General features: G+C 49.7%; 1 protein-coding gene across 1 annotated transcript in view; it reads right to left on the bottom strand.

Moving 5' to 3' along the window:
* Nucleotides 1–4,268: 4,268 nt before the first annotated feature.
* Nucleotides 4,269–20,645, bottom strand: part of LOC146196214 (uncharacterized) — a 74,025-nt gene continuing 57,648 nt past the window's right edge. Inside the window, exon 5 of the mRNA XM_084598120.1 lies at nt 4,269–4,435. Coding sequence (XP_084454246.1) covers nt 4,284–4,435 — 152 coding nt within the window. The 3' untranslated portion in view covers nt 4,269–4,283. The remainder of the gene's footprint in view (nt 4,436–20,645) is intronic.

Here is a 20,645-nt window from a genome sequence, read left to right as displayed (position 1 = left end):
TTCGACACATAATTTTATCCAACACCGGCCCTGGATACATACAGTCCGGCACAGATACGAAGCGGATCGCCTGCTTCGAACCGCAGCTTGACGCGGCCAACCCAAGGACAGCGACAATCATCGTCCCCTCGGCGCCGTTCTTCCCTTTCGGGAAACTAGAGACACGGCCGGTAGGGGTGAGGTCGCCGGAAAATCAACGTTCCCAATACCTCTGCCTGTGTTTATGTTAAAGAACAAACTGGAAGTATCCATTGACGGCATCCACACTATGGCACTAATCGACACTGTAGCAACAGTCTCTGTTATGAGTTTAGCATTCAAGAATCGATCAGAACATAAAGTGATGTTTAGCGTGAATCAAGCTGTGGTATTCCGTGGTGTTGGCGGTGAACCATTGGTGTCTTTGGGTGTGTGCTATGCGAAAGTTGGGATTGGGGGCCAAGCGTTTCGAACCGAATTCATAGTTTTGCCTCGTTTCACACATAAATTAATTTTAGGTATAGACTTTTTGCAACAGTCTGGTGCAACATTAGACTGCCGTAGTGGACAGATTTCGCTTAATGCTGCGTTGATGTCGGCCCTTGTAGAAACCTCGTCGCTCGATTTAGGAGCGTTTTCTGTGTCTGAAGATACAGCTGTACCTGCGATGTCCGGAGAATTCATTCAAGTTATTTCATCTACGAATTTATGCGAAGATTTCGACGCCGTAGTGGAACCTACAACACTAGCCTGTGCAAAGAACAGTGTCTTGGTGTCTCGTTGCATAGTTTCAGTCACCAGAGGCCACACCTTGCTGTGGACTGTAAACTATCCAGACGAGCCAGCCTTGTTGCCTTGTGGCATGAGGCTCGCTCATTACGAGGAAGGTGTGTCGAATTACGTGGCGGAATTAAGTAACCATGCTCCTGAAGGAAAAACATCCCATTTTCCAGAGTCTCGAATCCAGGCAATGATAAACACATCTTTGGGAGCACAGGCGCGCCGAATTTTGACTGACCTGCTTTCCAAGCATGTTTTGGTTTTGGACTTCGCCAGAGATCATCAGCCACCGATTCTAATTTCTCGCATCCATCATTCGATTGATACTGAAATCTCTTGCCCTATCAGACAGAAGCCCTATCGTGTGTCTCCGACCGAACGTCAGCTTATTGATGAACAAGTTCATGACATGCTCCAACGTGGAGTTATCCAGGAATCTTCAAGTCCTTGGGCGGCTCCAGTCATTCTCGTTAAAAAGAAAGACAACACATGGCGTTTCTGTGTGGGCTATCGCCGCCTTAACGCCGTCACCAAAAAAGATGTACATCCGCTTCCACGTATTGACGACGCAATCGACTGTCTTCATTTGGCGTCATACTTCTCTTCGGTAGACTTGAGATCGGGGTACTGGCAGATAACGATGAACCCAAGCGACAAAGAAAAGACGGCATTTGTGACACCCGATGGTCTCTATGAGTTCCACGTAATGCCTTTTGGATTGTGCAATGCGCCTGCCACGTTCGAACGATTCATGGACACCATTCTGCGGGGACTCAAGTGAAAAATTTGTTTGTGCTAATTGGACGACGTTGTGATATTCGGCAAGACCTTTCAGGAACACAATAGCCGCCTCGCCATTGTTCTTGATTGCATCCAGAGAGCAGGCCTCGTCCTCAACTCTAAGAAGTGCCACTTTGGCAAACGCCAAACAATTGTTCTTGGTCACTTGGTCGATAAGGATGGTTTTCGGCCGGATCCTCAGAAGATTGCGGCTGTAAACAGCTTTTCAGCACCGAAATCAGTGAAGCAGCTCCGGAGCTTTTTAGGACTGTGTTCCCATTTTCGTCGTTTTGTGCCCAGATTCGCTGACATCGCATACCCGCTCACGTGCCTTTTGCACAAAGATGCACCGTTCAATTGGACTACTGACTGCGACTCTGCCTTCCGCCATCTCAAATTCCTTCTGACATCAGGACCTATCTACGTCACTTCTGTCCTTCTGACCCCATCGAAGTTCAAACCGATGCTAGTGGCGTGGGCGTTGGCGCAGTGCTCATCCAGCGCCATGGTACCGATCAGCACGTGATAGCTTATGCTAGTCATTCGTTGAGCAAGGCGGAGCGTAACTACACCGTTACTGAACAAGAGTGCCTCGCAGTAGTTTTCGCGGCGCAACGATTTCGTTCCTACCTATATGGCGATGTTTTTACCATCGTCACTGACCACCATTCGCTCTGTTGGCTCGTAAATCTTCGTGACCTTTGTGGCCGGCTCGCTCGATGGGCATTGCTGTTACAAGAGTTTAACTGCACTGTGGCATACAAAAGCGGCAGTCAACATGCTGACGCTAACTGTCTGTCACCCTTGCCGCTTTCGTCAACTGGTAGTGATGATGACAACTTTGATGACTACCTGGCGCCTATCTCGGCAACGTTTCCTGACCCTCAACTGTTCCAGACAGAACAACGCAACGATCAGACTTTGGCACCACTCTTCTCTGCCGCTCAAGGTTCAAGAGATGCGCGTTTCTGCGTTCGTGCTGGCCTGCTTTACAAGAATAATTTCAACCCCGGATGTGCACGCTTTCTTCTCGTCGTGCCGGAAAACCTCCGTATTCCCGTTCTTGAAATGATGCACTACGATACCACGTTGGGCCACTTGGGTGTCGCCCGGACCCTTCATCGCACAGAGGAACAGTTTTACTGGCCGAAGATGCGTCAAGCCATTCAGCGCTATGTAGCTAGTTGTGTCAAGTGCCAGCAGTACAGGCTCCCTACTTCCCGTGTACCGCGACCGCTGCATCCTATTGCGCCTCCGACCGCACCCTTTGAGCACGTAGGAATCGACCTCTTGGGTCCTTTTTCCGCGATCTTCGAGCGGTAACCGGTGGATAGTGGTATGTGTTCATCATCTCACTCACGAAGTATCCCTATTTCTTCCGCGATTTCTCGTTCTGCGCCATGGCCCTCCTCGAGTTCTGATCAGTGACCGTGGGCGCCAATTTACAGCTGAAGTTATCGAAGAACTTCTTCGTCTATGCGCCTTCGATTGCCGTCATTCAACGCCGTATCACCCACAATCGAATGGACTTGTTGAACGGACCGACCGCACTCTGACCACTATGTTGGCGATGTACGTGGACTCTGATCACAAGAAATGGGATGACATCCTCCCTTTCATTACATACGCGAATAACACTGCACAGAATGGAACGACTGGCTACAGTATGTTTTACGTCCTGTATGCTCCAGTTCTCGGCAGCTGTGTTGATATCATCCTTCCTTTCTCCCTCCACAACGAGCCGTCTATCGCCACTACTTTATGTCGAGCGGAAGACGCTCGCCGCGTTGCCCGCCTCCGCATCCTGGACTCACAGGAACGTTCGGAGGAGCGTTATGACAACCGGCGCCCACATGTCTCTTATGTGCCCGATAACTAGTGTTGCTGTGGACGCCGCTGCGCAAGCGTGGTTTAGCCTAGAAGCTGCTGTTTCGCTATAGCGGCCCGTTTGTCGTTTTGGAGCGCCTGAGTGACGTGAACTATGTAACTTCCCGCCGCACCGAAAGTAGCCGATGCTCACGCCGGACTCAGGTGGTGCATGTGGCTCGGCTAAAAAGGTTCCATCCCCGGCACCTTCCTTAAACTACTTGCCCTGGTGCTTCGTCTGCGAGGGGGAAGTGTCACGTGCTTCGGGGCGTCAGAAAGGAAGAAGAAGCTGGGGAGAAGAGGGAAGAGAAGACACAGTGGTGTGTGCTGGTGTTCCTTGGGAACTCGCAGCGCTTTAGACGAAAAATAAACACCCCCGTTACGTACTGAGTACGTAAAAATATATTTGTCGCAATACCACCATTGTACTTTATATTAAAACCTTAGAAAACATTGCCGATGTCTGGTGGAATATTTTTAATGTACTTAACTGAAAACCATAGGTGTATGTCACTATTGACGGGAATTTCAGAAAACCCAAATTCAAAGAACATTTGCCATGAGGAAGTTTTACAAATCTGGTATCAATACATCAATTATTTCCTACTCGCACCAATCGTGAGAAATGATACACTGACGTTAATCGCACATTGACGCCCCTTTAAGATATCCACAGCTTCCTAGCGTTGGACCCAAAATTTTATTTGTAAAAGGCTGGATGCATCAGCACGTGCGCCTTCATTACGTACGAACCAAATGGAGGTCGAACTTGCTTTATTTACATTCGACGTTGAAGTACAGCATAAAAGTTCGAGTTCATCCATCCTGCACTGGGCTGGGTTATAACAGCAAAACAAAAAAAAAAGACAGACTGGGGGCTAAATCGGATCGCATAGTTTTTGAGAATAGACAGGTCTCATATCCATGCAAAGGACGTCATATGATTTTTTGCACGCCTCCAAGCTTTGAGTCGTGTAAGTTCGACGTTGATGTCCAACCTCCTTTGCTTTCCTTAGCCAAAGTTCACAATCTGCAATTAACGAAGATATAATCATGTTATATGCTTCGTGAAATGCACAACGTAGGTGTCATACGTACACATCCAAATGCTTCATTCCTGATGTAGTACTGATGCGCTTTGAATGTTTATGTACACTGTATGCTGTATACATGTTGCTAGGTAATGAATAAGAATACCCATTTTCAAATGTTTAGAGGGTGTCTGGGATACTGTGGTCTCTACAGAAAAGGATATCCGAAACAAATGAACCACTTTGGCTGGTAATCAGGACAACTAAAGAGTGAAAATGCGGTTTCAGCTCAGACAAGGTGGCACTGGCTTAGAAGTGAGAAAACTTTATCAAATTTTTTTTCTAAGACTCGGGATTTTGATCATTGTTACAGTCCAGGAGGTTTTGGCTCCTCGGAAATGACGAATCACGAGCCGCTGGAAAGAAATTTGCGGACACTATTTTGGCTTCGCCTACAGGTTACGACGCCACACCTTTAATGGTTCTTGTCGGCGGTATCACATCCGGATTTTAGTTCACGCACCTCCACTTTGCTACTCGCCTAACCATTACATCTTTACATTGTACCTCTCTGATCTCATACAAACGCATTACCATACAGTCGTGAGCTACCGCAAGACCATCCGACCTAGATATAAAAACCCTGCTTAAACTTAACCGTAAGAATCTGCTTGCGAGTAGTATGTCTAACTTAGGATGCAAGGGCCCCGGTTCGATTCCGAGCTCAAAAGAGCTACCTGACATAAAGCTCCTGCCAACTCGGCCTTGTCACGTGGTCTCCTGACGTCACACAATCCGTGACCAATCAGTCCTCATCAATGTCGCCTGCCAGTTGCCACCTCCTAGAGCCACGCCAGTGACTTTTCGCCCACAACGCCCAAGTCTGATTTTCTGAAAAACGAGGCCTGCAACGCAGTCGCGTTAAAATGGCCCGAGATATTTGTACCTTACATCACTGCACCTGCACTCACTGAGCTGCACTGCTCCAAGCGGCCTATACATTCAATTCAGTTGCGTACATGAACCGGGTGTATCCGCTTGCTCCATGCCAAGGGTTAAAAAGAAAACATTTGAAGCAGCGGAGCAAAGAAGTAGCGTACACCTGCCAGCCGTGTTGCGCTCATTTTTTTGTTTTATTATTATTTATTAGGCAGTAAAGTATTATTACTAATTCAGTAAACATTGAAGGTGTCAGTTGCAGCAACAACTTGCATCCGCAACGTGCGCAAACTGGCTGATGTGAGCGAAGAAATCATCGCCAAAATATTGGCCTGCGGTGCAATGGGGAAAAACGTCAGAGGTGTTGAAGGAAACGAGAATATATTTGACGCGTCGGCCGCGGGACCGGCCTTTGCCGAAAGAAACTAGGTTACAGGCAGAATTCTATATTTATACGCTCGGTCGATTAGTATCAGTACTTATGAGGGTGACCATCTTATAATAAACCAAAACTCAAATAGGTAACACGCATGCGTCATGCTATAGATTACAACTGGTTTAAGATAACAAGAAAATAATAACACCTGATGGCTCAACGCTACCGATAATTCTACGGAACACACGCGTGCGCAAAAGTGCATCACCAATAATTGAAATGGTAAACATACCAAGTCCGGCGGCCAAACTGCGGACGGTGTTGGCAGCGCGCATTATTCCCTCAAAATCTTGAGAAAAAATAACTTTCCACGGTCACTAATGAGAATATGGCGCAAGACAATCGCACGTAGAAAACAAATCGGCGACTTCAGACGCGGCGCCGGAGCGAAGAGGGGCGGATTCAGCGTACTGCGTCAGATGGTCGGTGACGGTGACATGACGGTGACAACCCAACGATTGCCGCCTGACGTGAAAGGAAGAGGGCCAAACAAGTCAATTGCGACCGTGTCAAAAGGAACAGATGGGCAAGGTAGATGTTGCAGCAAGCTAGCAAGAAGAGGTGTTGAACGCTTGCGATGCTGGCAAGACGGACAGGATTAAATGTATTTGGCAACGGTGGTAGAAAGTCCAGGCTAGAAGTAGCAGCTCTGGAGGAGGTCGCATGTTTTATGGTGGCGTAAATGACCAGCAATGCCCTCGTCCCCCCCCCCCCCCCCCACATGGTGTGCCTTCAAAATGTTTAGACGAAGGGAGCGAGGTACAACGGATACCCAGCGTTTACCCACAGGGGGATAAACGTCACGGTAGTGTGTGTCATGTTGAAATCGAAACAGACGAAGCTGACGTCGCAAGCTACTATTTGGTATCACTGATTCACCACTGAGACGAGCGATAATTGGGCGGCATTAATGGTCAGTCAGTTGCAGGAACGAGAAATCATCGTTGACTTCGAGTGAAGCCATAGCGATGGGTGCTACATTCAGGTAGCTAGCAAAAGGTTAACTCGCATGGCAGGAGGAGAGGATGCCGAAGGTGGAGCCGTGAAAGCAGGAAGCAAAGGGCAGCGAGATAGGGCCTCGACGTCGAGGTGTTTTCGGCCAGAATAATAGGTGATGCTGAAGGTGTACTCTTGAAGATGTAGCACCCAGCGACCAAGACGACCCGCTAAGTTCTTCAGCGATGATGGCCAACAGAGCGCATGATGATCTGTTACAATGGTGAAGTGGCGACCATGAAATAAAGTCGAAATTGTTTAATCGGCCAAACGACGCCGAGGCGCTCCTTTTCCGTAATAGTGTAGTTACGGTCAGCAGTAGTACGCGTACGGATGGCGTATGCGACTACTTGCTCTTCAGATACGGCGTTACGGCGCAACAGAACCGCGCCGATTCTGTGACCACTGGTGTCAGTGGGAAATATGGTAGACGCGTCCGCGCCAAAAAGCACGAAACACAGGAGTGGAAATGAGTGCCTACTTGAGAGCTTGGAAGGCCTCTTGTCATTCAGTAGACCAGTTGTAAGGCGCTTAGGAAGTGAAACGTTTGTGTAACGGGGTCACAAGGGAGGGTAAATTTCCGAATAAAGTTGCGGAAGTAGAACGCCAAGCCAAGAAAGCTTAGAAGGCCTTTCTGACGTTTGGGCCGACGAATATTAACGACATCTGCAATTTTGTCGGGATCAGGCTGGATTCCCGCCTTACGGACGACATGGCCGAATACATTGATAGTCTTAAGGCAAAGTGGCATTTTTCGGTATTAGGCTGAAACCCCACCTGGTCAAGGGACGTGAGCACTGCGGTGAGGCGTTGTAAGCGCTGGGTGAAGTTCGACGAGAAGACTGTGATGTCGTAGAGATATTACAGAAATGTTTCCGAGTTCATTCCGCGGAGCACGGTGTCAATCATGCGCTAAAAGGGGGCCGGTACATTGCACATTTCGAAAGGCACCACTTTAGACTCGTAGACACCGTCGCAGTTAGAAAAGGTGGCCTTGTCCTTGTCGGCATCGTGGATGAAAATTTGCTAGTATTGCGATTGAAGATTGAGACTGGCGAAATACTCAGGGCTTTGGAGTCAGTCTAATGCGTCATCAATGCGAGGCAAAGGGTAAACTTCCTTGCGGGTGATCTTGTTAATGGCCCGGTATTGACGCAGAAACGGACTGAGCCGTATTGACGCCCGGTATTGGCGCAGAAACGGACGAGGACCAAGAGCTCCTGGATGACCGGATGACATTTCGAGCAAGCGTGTCGGCAACTTGCTCTTCAATCACGTTTCGTTTGATAGCGATACGGCCGTCGCCGAACAATAGCAGTGCCGTCCGTCTCTATGCGATGAGAGGCGACAGAGCTCTTCCCCAAAGCGGCGTGCAGACATAAAACAATCCTCGGTGTCGCAAGACGACTTCAATCAGAGTTGTTGACGGCTCGAGTGTGAGGTAAGGGTTGATGGCTGCTGCGAGCGCAGATGAGAAAGTCCAAACGGGTGGCTTGGCAGAAGGCGGTGGTGCACAGCAAAGTGTGCTGACGGGGACAAGATCACCGTCAAAAATAAAGCCAACAGTGGCGCCTCTTGGCAGTAAGAATGGCTGGCCAGTTGTATTCAGGGCTGTAACCACCGCGCAGCTACGGGTGAAATAGATGAGGTACGAGGCAACAGCTAGACTGGATGCTTACCGTGGAAACAGGCATAAGTGACGCGCCGCCGTCGAAAGCATAGTCCAATGCTACAGATATAAACAGCTCGCGTCCAGGGAACATGCGAAATCAATTGCTGCGAACACACGAGGTGGTGAAGAATCGGAAGAATCGGGAGATGAACGCACGAGGGAAGCACAACAAGTTTGATATGATGCCCCTGGCTATCGATGAGGGCCCCTGTACATTGATCGCTAGGTTTCGTAAGAGTGTCATGAGCTCCAGGAAGTTGCTTACTGATGTATGAAGTAATAATTTTGCGCAGACGAGAATAGAATGTATGACAGAATAAATGGCGCCCTTATTGATGAGGGCCTCAACGCACAGTCTTTCACTAATTACTGCTAGCCTGTTCTATGGTCGTCCGGGAGGAATTTCAGAGTTCGTACTCGATACAGCTGTCCCCCCCCGAAACAGCTTCGGTTAGTTTTCGCTCTAGATGCGAAGGGCTGCGAGGCTGGACGAAGTGGTGATGTGCGGCGAAAAAGCGAAAGGCATTGGCGTCGAGAAGATCGCAAGAACTGGGAAACATCGGGGGAGTCCGGCGGGGAGGAAGATCGCCGAGGAAGGTCTGAGTAGGGCACAGTAAAATAATCAGTCTGGCACACGTGGGTACTTTCTAAGGAGGCATAACCCCATTAATCATCTTGCTGGTGGCGGCAACCGACGCGGGAAATGTGGCCACGTATCCCGTAACAGATATGATCTATAGTAGAATACCGTTTCAGAAAAACCTGCTTGATCCTTTGCTTGATGGCAATCTAAGGTTGTCCTGATTCTATTAGCGATTACCTTAGTAAATACTTTATACGTAACAGACAGTAAGCTGATTGATCTGTAATTTTTAGGGTCCTTAGAGTCCCCTTTCTTATGAATGGGGATAATGTTTGCATTCTTGCATCGTTCCGGTACCGCCGATGACACCAGGCACTGCGTATACAGGGTGGCCAGTTTTTCTTGCACGATATCCCCCGTCCTTCAGCAAATTTGTAGTTATTTGATCTTCTCCAGCTGACTTCTCCCTTTTCATAGTTTCTAATGCTTTCTTGACCTCGTCCTTCGTCACTGGTGGAACGTCTGATTGTTTTTCCCTACCGCCAATCTTATTACGGTCCTGACTGCTTTGGCTACTGTAGAGATCTGTATAGAACACCTCGGCTACTTTGGCTATCTTGTCCATATTCGTGATGACGTTGCCCGCCTTGTCCCTTATCGCATATATTTGGTTTTTGCCTATGCCCAATTTCTTCATTACCGCTTTAAGGCTTCCCCCGCTTTTTACAGCATGCTCAATTTTCTCCATGTTATACTTCCTTATATCGGCCACTTTGCGCTTATTGATTAGCTTTGACATCTCGGCCAATTCGATCTGGTCTGTTGGATTGGAATTGCTTTCATACTCTGGCGTTTCTTAATCAAATCTTTGGTCTCCTTAGACAGCTCATCGGTTATCCTCTCTAACTATCCTACCGCCTACTTCTACCGCCCACTCAGTAATGATATCTCTGAAATTATTGTTTATTGCTTCTAGGGTAATGTCGCCATCTTATGTTAGAGCTGAATATCGATTTTGTAGCGAGATCCTGAATTCTTCTACCCTCCCCCTCACCGCTAATTCGTTGATGGCTTTCTTTCTTACTAATCTGTTGCGTTCCTTCTTCAGATTTAGACTAATTCGGGACCTCACCATCCTGTGGTCACTGCATCGCACTTTCCCGATTACCTCTGCATCTTGCATAATGGCGGGGGTGAACACATTATGAAGTCAATGTCATTTTTAGTCTCCCCGTTAGGACTTTTCATGCCCTTTTCCGGTTCTTCCGTTTGCTGAAGAAGGTATTCATGATTCTTACGTTATTGCGCTCTGCAAACTCAACTAGTAACTCCCCCCTGCTATTCCTAGAACCAATGCCATAGTCACCTACTGCCTGGTCTCCTGCCTGCTTTTTCCCTACCTTGGCATTGAAGTCGCCCATTAGTACAGTATACTGCGTCTTTACTTTTCGCATTGCCGATTTTACATCTTCGTATAAGGTTTCAACTTCCTGGTCATCATAACTACATGTAGGTGCATAGACCTGTACAACCTTCAGTTTATACCGCTTATTAAGCCTAATTACGATACCTGCCACCCTCTCATTAATGCTGTAGAATTCATCTGTATTACTCGCTATATACTTATTGACAAGGAAACCTACGCCTAGTTGTCGCCTCTCTGGTAAACCTCGATAACACAGTACATGCCCATCCTTCAGAGCAGTATATGCCTCATTCGGCCTCCTAACCTTACTGAGCCCAATGACATCCCATTTCATAATGTCTAGTTCCTCTAACAGCACTGCTAAACTAGCTTCACTAGCTAGGGTTCTAGCGTTAAACGTTGCCGGGGTCGGTTTCCAATGGCGGCCTGTCCAGCGGAGCCAGGAACTCATACCACCCCCTGCTGCATCACAGGTCTGACTGCCGCCGTGGTCAGTTGTTCCGCAGCCGCCGGTGACTGAGGGCCGGGTTTTATGGAGCTTGTTATGAGAGGTGGCGGCCAATTACTGCACCAGGATGGCCAACTCCTTTCTGGTGAGGGAGTGTGTTGCCGCAGGTGTTCACCGGCATCAGGACGCACCCCAAAGCCGTTTATGCAATTCCATCGACACGCGGATTTTGTTTTTAATCCGGTGGAGAATTGGGCGGCCCCGGAATTTGAACCCCGGTCCTCTTGCATGCGAGGCGGATGTTCTACCGCTACGCCACCGCTGCATTGCCACACAGGGCGGGAGGGGCGCCAGGCTGGAACAGGACGGGGCACTAGAGGTTATGGTGCCATGGCAGCGACGTGACCGCACACGGGTGCTGGGCAAATCGGAAAAATCAGAGCGGGTAGGCGGGAAGCTATCTCAGCATAAGTGGGCGTCCGAGAGGCAATGGGAGGCGTAGCAAGGGCCACAATGAAGTTGAAATTGACCAGGTGATCTTTGACGATGCTGTACAAATCTGAGGTAGCTGGTCGGAGAGTCGGAGATCCAGGGGGTGGGGTGGGGTGGTCGTAGAGCTCATCTCGTATCCTGGTACGTATGAGGAAAGGCAAATCCCATCAATGAAGCCGCCGCCATCAGTTGGGGTGTTGCACGAAGCGGCACGACCGAAGCTCGTCTAGATGTGGACAGATCGATGTAATGTCACACACTGATGATGGAATCTACGCCCGGGAGGCATTTAAAGCGAGAGTACTGATGCCCTTAAGTATGTGGCGAACACGCTCAAATCGAGGCATAGCAGCATTGACACGGTGGCAAAGAGCCAGAACGTCCTCAATCTACGATGTATACGAATCGTCTGGCTGCTGGAGACGAGCGGCGAGTTTTTTCTTCGCCAGTTCTGAGGCAACGGCAGGAATGCAGAAAATTTTCTTGAGCTGTTACGTGAAGGTCGGCCTGTCGCCGATGTCGTCCTCATGATTGAGGGATCAGGTTTTCGTGCCGGTAGCCATGTAAAAGACGACGTTCAGCAGTTTGCGAGGGTTATCCCATCGGTTAAAGACTGACCCTGTTGTAGTTGTTCAGCTAGTCGTCGACATCTTCACCGCGAAAGCTGCAAAGATCTGGGATCACGTTGGCGGCTGTTGATGGTCCAAGCAGGGGTAGCCGCAACAGCAGCTGGAGACGCCGGGGTTGAGCGAGCACCTTTGCCCTCATCTATAGCGGAGGGACGTTGACGCAAGCGAAGGCCGGAATGGAGCTCCAGGTACGACGGTAGGTAGGTCAATGCGAGAGGAGGGGAATACGAATCGCATCTCCGCCACTTGTAAGACAGCACTTCAACAATCGCTTGTTCTTCAAGGATAACCTGACACAGCTCGTGATGCTCCTAGCAGCGGCCAGCGATGATGACGGGCCTGTGCAGATGCAAAAGGTGGAAGAGGTGGAACAGTCTACGTGTGCAAGGCAAACGCTGGGTTTCTTCCTTTTTTAGCTGTCGATGTAGCTTAGTTGGAAGAGCACTGGACGCGACATTCGGAGATCATGGGTTCGATTCCCACCATTGGCTCGTTGTTTTAATGCGTAAGCAATACTGCGCCAGGTTTCGAGCCGCCGCGTATACACGACGGACGCCACGCTTGACTTTGAGCCGCAGCAGCTGCGTCGACACCGGAACCGCTCCGTAAGGGAAGGGAGGAAGGGGGGAGTGTTAGCAATAGATCGAAAGCTGACGCACCGCTCTCTCCCGTCCTCTCGCACTTCACACTCCTGGCGTTCCCCGGATCGCACTCTCTCACCGCATGCGATGCAAGCAAGGTCCGATGTTGCATGCGCGCGTCGAAATCCAGGCACGTGCGTTAAAGCGATGGTCGGGACTCACCACTAGGGTCCAAGGGTTTTGTTGATGCTGCAGAGCTAGGTGGAATCGTCTCCTGTGACTTCGAGCGGCGCATATGCGCGGGGTGTCTTGAGTTACCGAGCACAATGCGGGCACCGCTGCGCCGGCATGGTGCAATGGGCGTCGCTTCTTCCTCGCGTCATCTACAAGCGTCAGCCATAGGATTTCATCTACGAAGCTCGGTAGAGAGGCACATATACACGCCCCCTGAAAAGGGCATTGTCCGGGCCGGAATGCACACCTGCAGGAAACACGCGGCATTTTAGCGCTGTAGCCGGTTTCTGCCCTCACGAGTCAGAACGAATGTGGTTGCAGTGGTGAAAAGGTTCTCGGTGCACAGAGAATGGTCATTCTGTTGTGAAAGGATCCACAAAGTTCCTTTCTGCCTCCGCCGCGATTTCTACCGAATCAACAACTTGGTGACACATGTGCATCTCCTACATCTCGGTCAGGAACCAACCCTGTTCTACGTCCAGAGCGATCCACTCTGCAAGTGAGCGAGCATGAACCCTCCAGGAGACTCATTTGTTGTGCCGAGCGGTTTCCTTGCCGTTGCAAACGGTTGGACGAAGACGACGATTATCAAGCTCCCTAACGAAGTGCATCTGATTGCGTACACCAAAGGAACAAAATCCAGAAGCTTTGGCGTGCCCGAAGGCGAGCCTTTAATTTAAAGAAAAATACTGTGCGTCGTGCAAGAGTGTCAAGTGTGTCATATGCTCTGATCGGCAAAAACACAGATACTACAGGTATGTATGCATCTAAACGAAATATGCATGATGAAAAGTACCTACTGGAGTTTTCACCCAGGCTGTAACGCACCAGTGATAGCTGCAATGAGGATTTCTTCGGTGCGTGATTGCTGTAGTTGCGCCGGGCCCTGAAGGTGATGTATTTTGTCGTTTCTTTTCTTTATGTGCGAAAGGGCTAGGTAGCTTAGATATCACAGGCGGCTGTGTGTGCTTGGCCGTAATATTTAGCATGTTTTATCGTGACTGCCACCTCACTAACAAGAAAAAAAATACGGCGTTTTAATGCACTGCCGTTCGCGAGCCGAGTGGTTGAGCTGGTCATGAGGCTTGCGAACGGCGGTGCTTCGCAACAAACGCCCAATTTTTTTTTCTTTTTAGTCAGGCGGCAGTCGCGATTAAACATGCTAAATATTACGGTCAAGCGCTCACAGCCACCTGTGATATCTGCACCACCCGGCCCCTTCGCACATAAAGAAAACAAACGACAAAATGCATCGCCATCAGACGCACCGAACAAATTCTCATTACGGCTATCACTAGTGGGTGGCAGGCTTAGTGCAGACTCCGCTAGATACTTTTCATCATGCACATTTCCTTTAGATGCATACATACCTGTAACGAAGTGTTTTTCGCACAGTCGAGAGTACGTAGTCGGTTGCTAAGGTCGGCCATTCACATCTTGACGCTTCATGGCCCTAATTCAAGCATCACGTCGTTGTTGGCCGCGGCTCGCCGAAGGAAACCTGAAAAACCGCGTCTTGCATCTTGGCACGCTTATAGTGTGGCAACCGTATGCGGCAGATAGGGTTGGCATCGCTTTGCCAAGCCTGTGGCGGCCACCATGCCGCCCGGTGCCGCCAGCCCCCGTGCACTGGCGGCGACGACGTCCAATGTGTTTCCATCGGTCATAGCTACGACTTGGCGCATGCGCAGAAAACTCGCGCAAAAGGCGGATTGCGCCGTAATAAAATACGCAATAAAAGACGATCGCTAACAGGAGTGAAAGTGAAAGAGAGAAATAGGAGTTCGCGTCGAGGTAAATCTGTTGCTATGTGGTCTTACAAGGAGAAGCATCGGCGATGCTACACTACATGCCGAACCTTAAGCAATATTGCAGTATTGCTTGTGCAGCTTACCAGGTTTAACCAGAGCTAAACTACTGGAAATTTTTCCTTCCGCTTTGCATTTAATATTCTCTATCTCGATAATTACCACAACACTAATTCCTGTCAATGCCAACAGTGTAAACATAAAAAGGAAGAAACCCAACGTTTGCCTTGCACTGGTAGACTGTTCGCTCCTTTAAGTTGTTTATTAAGGAGTCCCTCGTTTCCCTTTCAAATGTGTATAAATAAATAAATAAATAAATAAATAAATAAATAAATATATATATATATATATATATATATATATATATATATATAAATAAATATATATATATATATATATATATATATATATATATATATATATATATATATATATATATATATATATATATATATATATATATATATATATTGTACTGAACTATGCAAGGATTTCCGAAGACGAGGATGAGAACAACGAAGCGCCGCTGCGCTGCTCAAGCTCGCATGTGTGTGCCTACACTGGCTGTGGTCTTGTGTTATTCGCTGTGCAGCTTACAGAGGGCTATATTCCCTGTTAAAACATAGTAAAACCCCCTTTCACCCGGAATGTAAAAACCGAAACGTAAATTAAGAGATGAAAAGTACTCGGCATTTTACAGGCAATCAAGAGCGTCGTCTAAAAGCGGTAGGGGGTAATTATCCTTGGGGGTAATTTTGTTGAGGAGCCGGTAATCAATACAAAAGCGAATTGAACCATCTTTCTTCTTTATTAGCACCACTGGTGAAGACCAGGGGCTTTGAGGCGGACGGATTACACCACGTCGTAGCATGTCCTTAAATTCTTCCCTAATTACGCGACGCTCTGCCGCTGGCCCACACGATACGGTCGTTGTCGAAAGGGCGAGTTAGAGCCGGTTTGAATGTGATGCGCAACTGTGGGAGTGCGGCCGAGGGCGAGGCCGAGGGTGTGGGCGGCGCCGAAAGCGGAGCGAAACGTCTTTAAAAGAGCCACAAGGAGCATCTGGTAGATGGAAGGAAGAGCTTCAACGATGACGGTTCGGAAGAATCAGGCGGCGGGTCGGTCTGCAGGACATCGATGTAGGAAGCCACCGTGAACATTAAGAACAGCAGACGGCCGCGGCAGGTGCTTGCGGTGGATGAAGGATGCAGACGGCGTAAATATGAACAGTAACGGCTGACACGGCAGGACACGAAAGAGGCACAAGGGCACGAGCCTCTGGTGCTACGTCGACGTTTTCAGCGATGGTGAGCTTTTGAGAACACACTGAACGGTGGTCATCGGGCAGTGCGACGCAGAGAGCAGAAAATTAAACTTCCGCTCTGGCGCAGTCGATTACGGCGTTGTTTTCGGACAAGAAATCCCATCCGAGGATGATGTCGTCGGGTCAAAACGACGAAACTATCAACTCGACAATGTACAAAAGGCCTTCAATGACGGCATGCGCTGTGCATTGTGCTGAAGGTGCAATCCTCTCTTCACTAGTAGTGCAGAGCGTCAAAACGTGAAATGACGTCGTAACTTGTAATCGTCAGCAGAGCCGCTAATGAATCACTGACACTGCAGCACCCGTATAGACCAGCGCATATACAGACAGACCATCGATAGAGATCACTATAAAGTTCGTGGGCAAAATATGAGGCCTTGAGCTTTTTGCAGACTACGCAGTTCTTGCCTAAGGTACCGCGGAGCTTAGTTTCCCTCTTCAGCAGGTGGTGGTCGATGGCGCATTGGCGACAGTGACCAGTGATGTGGAGAAGGAGAACGATGGGTCGTATACGGATGCTGTTCAGTGGCTTACGCAGGCGAAGAGAGCGCAAAATAAAGCAGCAGAGGGAAGTAATCAGAAGACGCAGGCTCGGGATGTGCGGCCATGCGACGACAACACCGACGGGCCACATATCCAGGGTAACCACAGTTGTAGCAAAATGGGCGATAGTCCAAAATACGCGAAGGGTTGTAATAGCGCGGAGTGGGAGGATGAAGCGGAGCCGTTTGAGGAAGCGGTGCGCGGGATAGGACAACCTGGATGGATGGTAACGGCTCAGGCGGAGGCCGTGAAGCCACTGCCGCGCTGGTTAAAGGGGCTGGAACCGACGGTTGGCTATACCACAAAAAGAGTTCAGGAAAAGGCACAAAAACGAGATTTGCACATCATCTACGGAAGGCATGGTCGCAATGGCAAGGAAAAGCAGGCTCAACATGTTGCTACGGCCTGGAGGACACCTCGTTGCAATATTGATGTGCTTCATTACAAGTTTATAAAAAGGAATAACAACAACAAAGTAAAGATGATAAAGGTTATGAGCACTGCGTTCAACGTCACTGCTATTTACGCGTTTGCAAGACCTGGCTGTCCACGGACTGCTTACGTTGCTCCTCTTGGGGTTACAGTATCTCTAATAAACCCCAATCTTACTAAAATGATAAAATAACGTACTCTGATGCGAACGTTTGCAACATCTACCGTGACGAGAAAAAAATAAATTGGCACTTACAAAGGTGAACGGTCGTAAGAAGGGGGCAATATTTACTTTAAAACTTACTCAAGAACTTTACTTACGAAACGTTTACTTATAAGAATACAATATGAGCGCAAATACACATGTGTATATATATATTGTAAAACAGGTATTGGGCTCTGATATGTTCAGCGCCTGTTGCTGAAGAGAACGACGACAATCATGTTCAACGCGCGTGACGGGCAGGAAAGAAAACGACAACGAAGCTTGCTTCGACGCTCGTACGTGTGCTGACAAGTCTCACGACTGATCGCAGAACGTTCCATTGACTGTTGACGACGTATCGCCCTGTTCAAGGTCTTCTACAACAAGTGATGGAGGTGCCAGCAGTTCCCTCAACCTGGAGTTTCGCAGCCGAGCTTTGCCTACCACTTCCGCGATGCCTGAGACCGCCAGCCAACCGCCAACCCCATCGCCTGTCATCTGTCCCGGTGCAGCGCGTCAGTGCGACCCAGCCATCTTCAGCGGCACCGATGACACGGATGTAGAAGACTGGTTGGCGTGGTATGAACGCGTAAGTGCGTACAAGTGGGACGACACCGTGAAGCTCACAAACGTCATTTTCTATTTGAGCGACGTTGCCAATCTATGGTTCCGCAACCATGAGAGTGACATTTCTACCTGGACGGCTCTCAAGACCAGCCTGACCGAAGTTTTTGGCCCTCCCGTTATACGTAAGCTTCGCACCGAGCAACGCTCGCGAAGTAGGGCAGAACAAACCGGCGAAAACTTCACCAGTTTCATAGAAGATGTCGTAGACCTCTGCAAGCGCGTAAACCCTACCATGAGCGACGCCGAGAAGATCGGACACATTATGGAAGGCATTGACGATGACTCCTTCCAGATGCTTGTCGCCCAAAACCCCCAAACTGTGTCCGACGTTATTAGCTTCTGCCAAAGCTTCGATGAGCTGCGCAAGAGGTGGCTTTCCACACGACGTGCTGGCCTTCAGCAGGCCGCTCTTTCCAGCTTGGCTCTCTCCGGGGATGGTGCCCAGGACCAGCAGTCGCTAATTCAGCACATTCAACAGTTTGTTCGTGAGGAAGTCGCACACCAGCTTTCCTTGTCCACCTTCACTTGCCAGCCAGCACCTGCGCCTGCGCCGCCGCTCACTACCACTCTTCAGCGTGTCATACAAGAGCAGGTCGCTGAGGTTCTCCCTTCACCTCCTCAGCAGCCGTTGGTGGCGGCTCCTCTCACGTACGCTGATGTTTTGGTGCGGCCACCACCCCCTGTCGCCCCTGTGTACAGCCGGCCTCCCCTCCTATACGAGCCTCAGGGACGTCACCAAACTGAGCAACCTACAATCCCCCCTTATCGTCCGGTTCTCCGCCGTCGACCACAGCCCCTGGCGCACCTTCCAACCTCTGGCGCACACAAGACAATCAACCTATTTGCTACGCCTGTGGAGTCGCCGGCCATGTGGCTCGTTTGTGCCGCAATCGTGGCCCTCGTCCCTTCGACTATACACGTGAGCCAATGTACAATCTTCTTCCGTCCCCCTCGCCTGTGTGCCCTGAGCCTCCTCCGCAGTCCTTTTCAAGTTACGATCGCCGCTCCCACCGCTCGCCTTCTCCTGGCCGTCGTTCCCGTTCTCCGATGCTCCGCCGCCAATCAGCCGTTAACACGGAAAACTAACGGCCGCAGTTCCGGAGGCAAGAGCTGCGCCATCAGGGACCAACTCAAGACCTGTTCACGTACAAGCCAACATTATTACCATGTTCATCGAGGGAGTTCCTGTCGAAGCACTTGTAGACACTGGCGCATCCGTTTTTGTTGTTAATTACGCTCTCTGTCGCAAACTCAAAGAGGTGATGACGCCGCTTCCTGCAATTTCTCTTCGCACAGCCAGCGCTCAGGACATTCGACCATTAGCCGCCTGCACCGCCCGCCTTGTTATCGACAACGTTCAATACACAATAGAATTCCTCGTCCTCGCCCGCTCATCACACGACGTTATCCTTGGTTGGGACTTCCTCTCCAATCATAACGCCATAATAGACTGCGCCCGTGCTCAACTTGAGTTATCACCCCTCAGTTACACTTTTTTCGACACACCCGCTGCTGCTGCCGCTACCGTGCACGTCGCAGAGGAAACCGACGTTCCGCCTTTCTCCTCAGTGCTTGTGCCTCTTTATTGTGCTGCTCTTTCCGACGCCCCTGTTATCTACACACCTTCGTTACGATGCGCTGACTAAAACTCCGTGTTGCTGCCCCATGCTGTGCTGACAATTTTTCGCTACTCAAGTGCTATTTTTGTTTGTAACCCGTGCCCCTGCCCTACCACTTTACTTCACGGCCAGTCACTGGGTAGTGTTGCTTTGCTCGATTCCACGCCCACCTATCCCTTCGGCGATACCATCGCCAGCCTTCACATCAGCGCCATAACACCTATTCCTGTCGCCACTCCATCGTCCCTCGAAGTTTTTCACCGGTCCATCGACGCTGGCCTGACGCCCTTACAACCAGCCCGGCTTGTCGCCATCCTACAACGTTTTGCGGCTTCGTTCGACTCCCAGCAACATTCGTTGGGGCGCACAACTACCGTTACTCATCGTATTGATACCGGCACCCATTCCCCTTTGCGCCAGCGTCCGTGCCGTGTTTCAGCCGCCGAGCGCCGCATTATTGACGAAAAGGTGACCGACATGCTCCAGCGCAACGTGATCCAACCGTCGCACAGCCCTTGGGCGTCTCCGGTCGTCCTGGTCAAGAAAAAAGACGGTTCCATCCGATTCTGTATAGATTACCGCCGACTGAACAAGATCACGCGCAAGGACGTTTATCCGCTCCCTCGTATCGACGACGCCCTTGACTGCCTGCAGGGAGCTGAGTTCTTTTCTTCAATAAACCTGCGTTCCGGCTCAGGTGCCGATGGCAGAGGCCGATCGCCCAAAAACCGCTTTCGTCACACCCGATGGGCTCTATGAGTTTAATGTCATGCCATTCGGACTGTGCAATGCCCCTGCCACACTTGAACGCATGATGGACAACCTACTCAGAGGGCTCAAATGGCACACTTGCCTTTGTTACCATGACGACGTTGTCATCTTTTCTCCAGATTTTCCATCTCACCTCCAGCGCCTTGAGACAGTTCTGCGATACCTGACCGACCCTGGCCTCCAAATAAATTTAGAGAAGTGCCGTTTCGGAGCACGGCAGCTGACCATACTCGGACATGTCGTATCCAAGGATGGCGCTCTTCCCGATCCGGCAAAATTACGCGCTGTGGCAGAATTTCCCAAGTCAACTAATGTGAAAGAACTCCGCAGCTTCTTCGGCCTCTGCTCGTACTTCCGCCGCTTCGTTCGCAATTTCGCCACAATCATCAACCCTCTCACCAAGCTTCTGTCCAGCCACGATCTTTCAGCCTGGTATCCGCA

This window comes from Amblyomma maculatum, chromosome 3 (genome assembly GCF_055883805.1).
Source record: "Amblyomma maculatum isolate TAMU_Amacu chromosome 3, ASM5588380v1, whole genome shotgun sequence".
NCBI classification, from domain to species: Eukaryota; Metazoa; Arthropoda; class Arachnida; order Ixodida; family Ixodidae; genus Amblyomma; species Amblyomma maculatum.
This window is presented reverse-complemented; position numbering and strand designations above follow the sequence as displayed.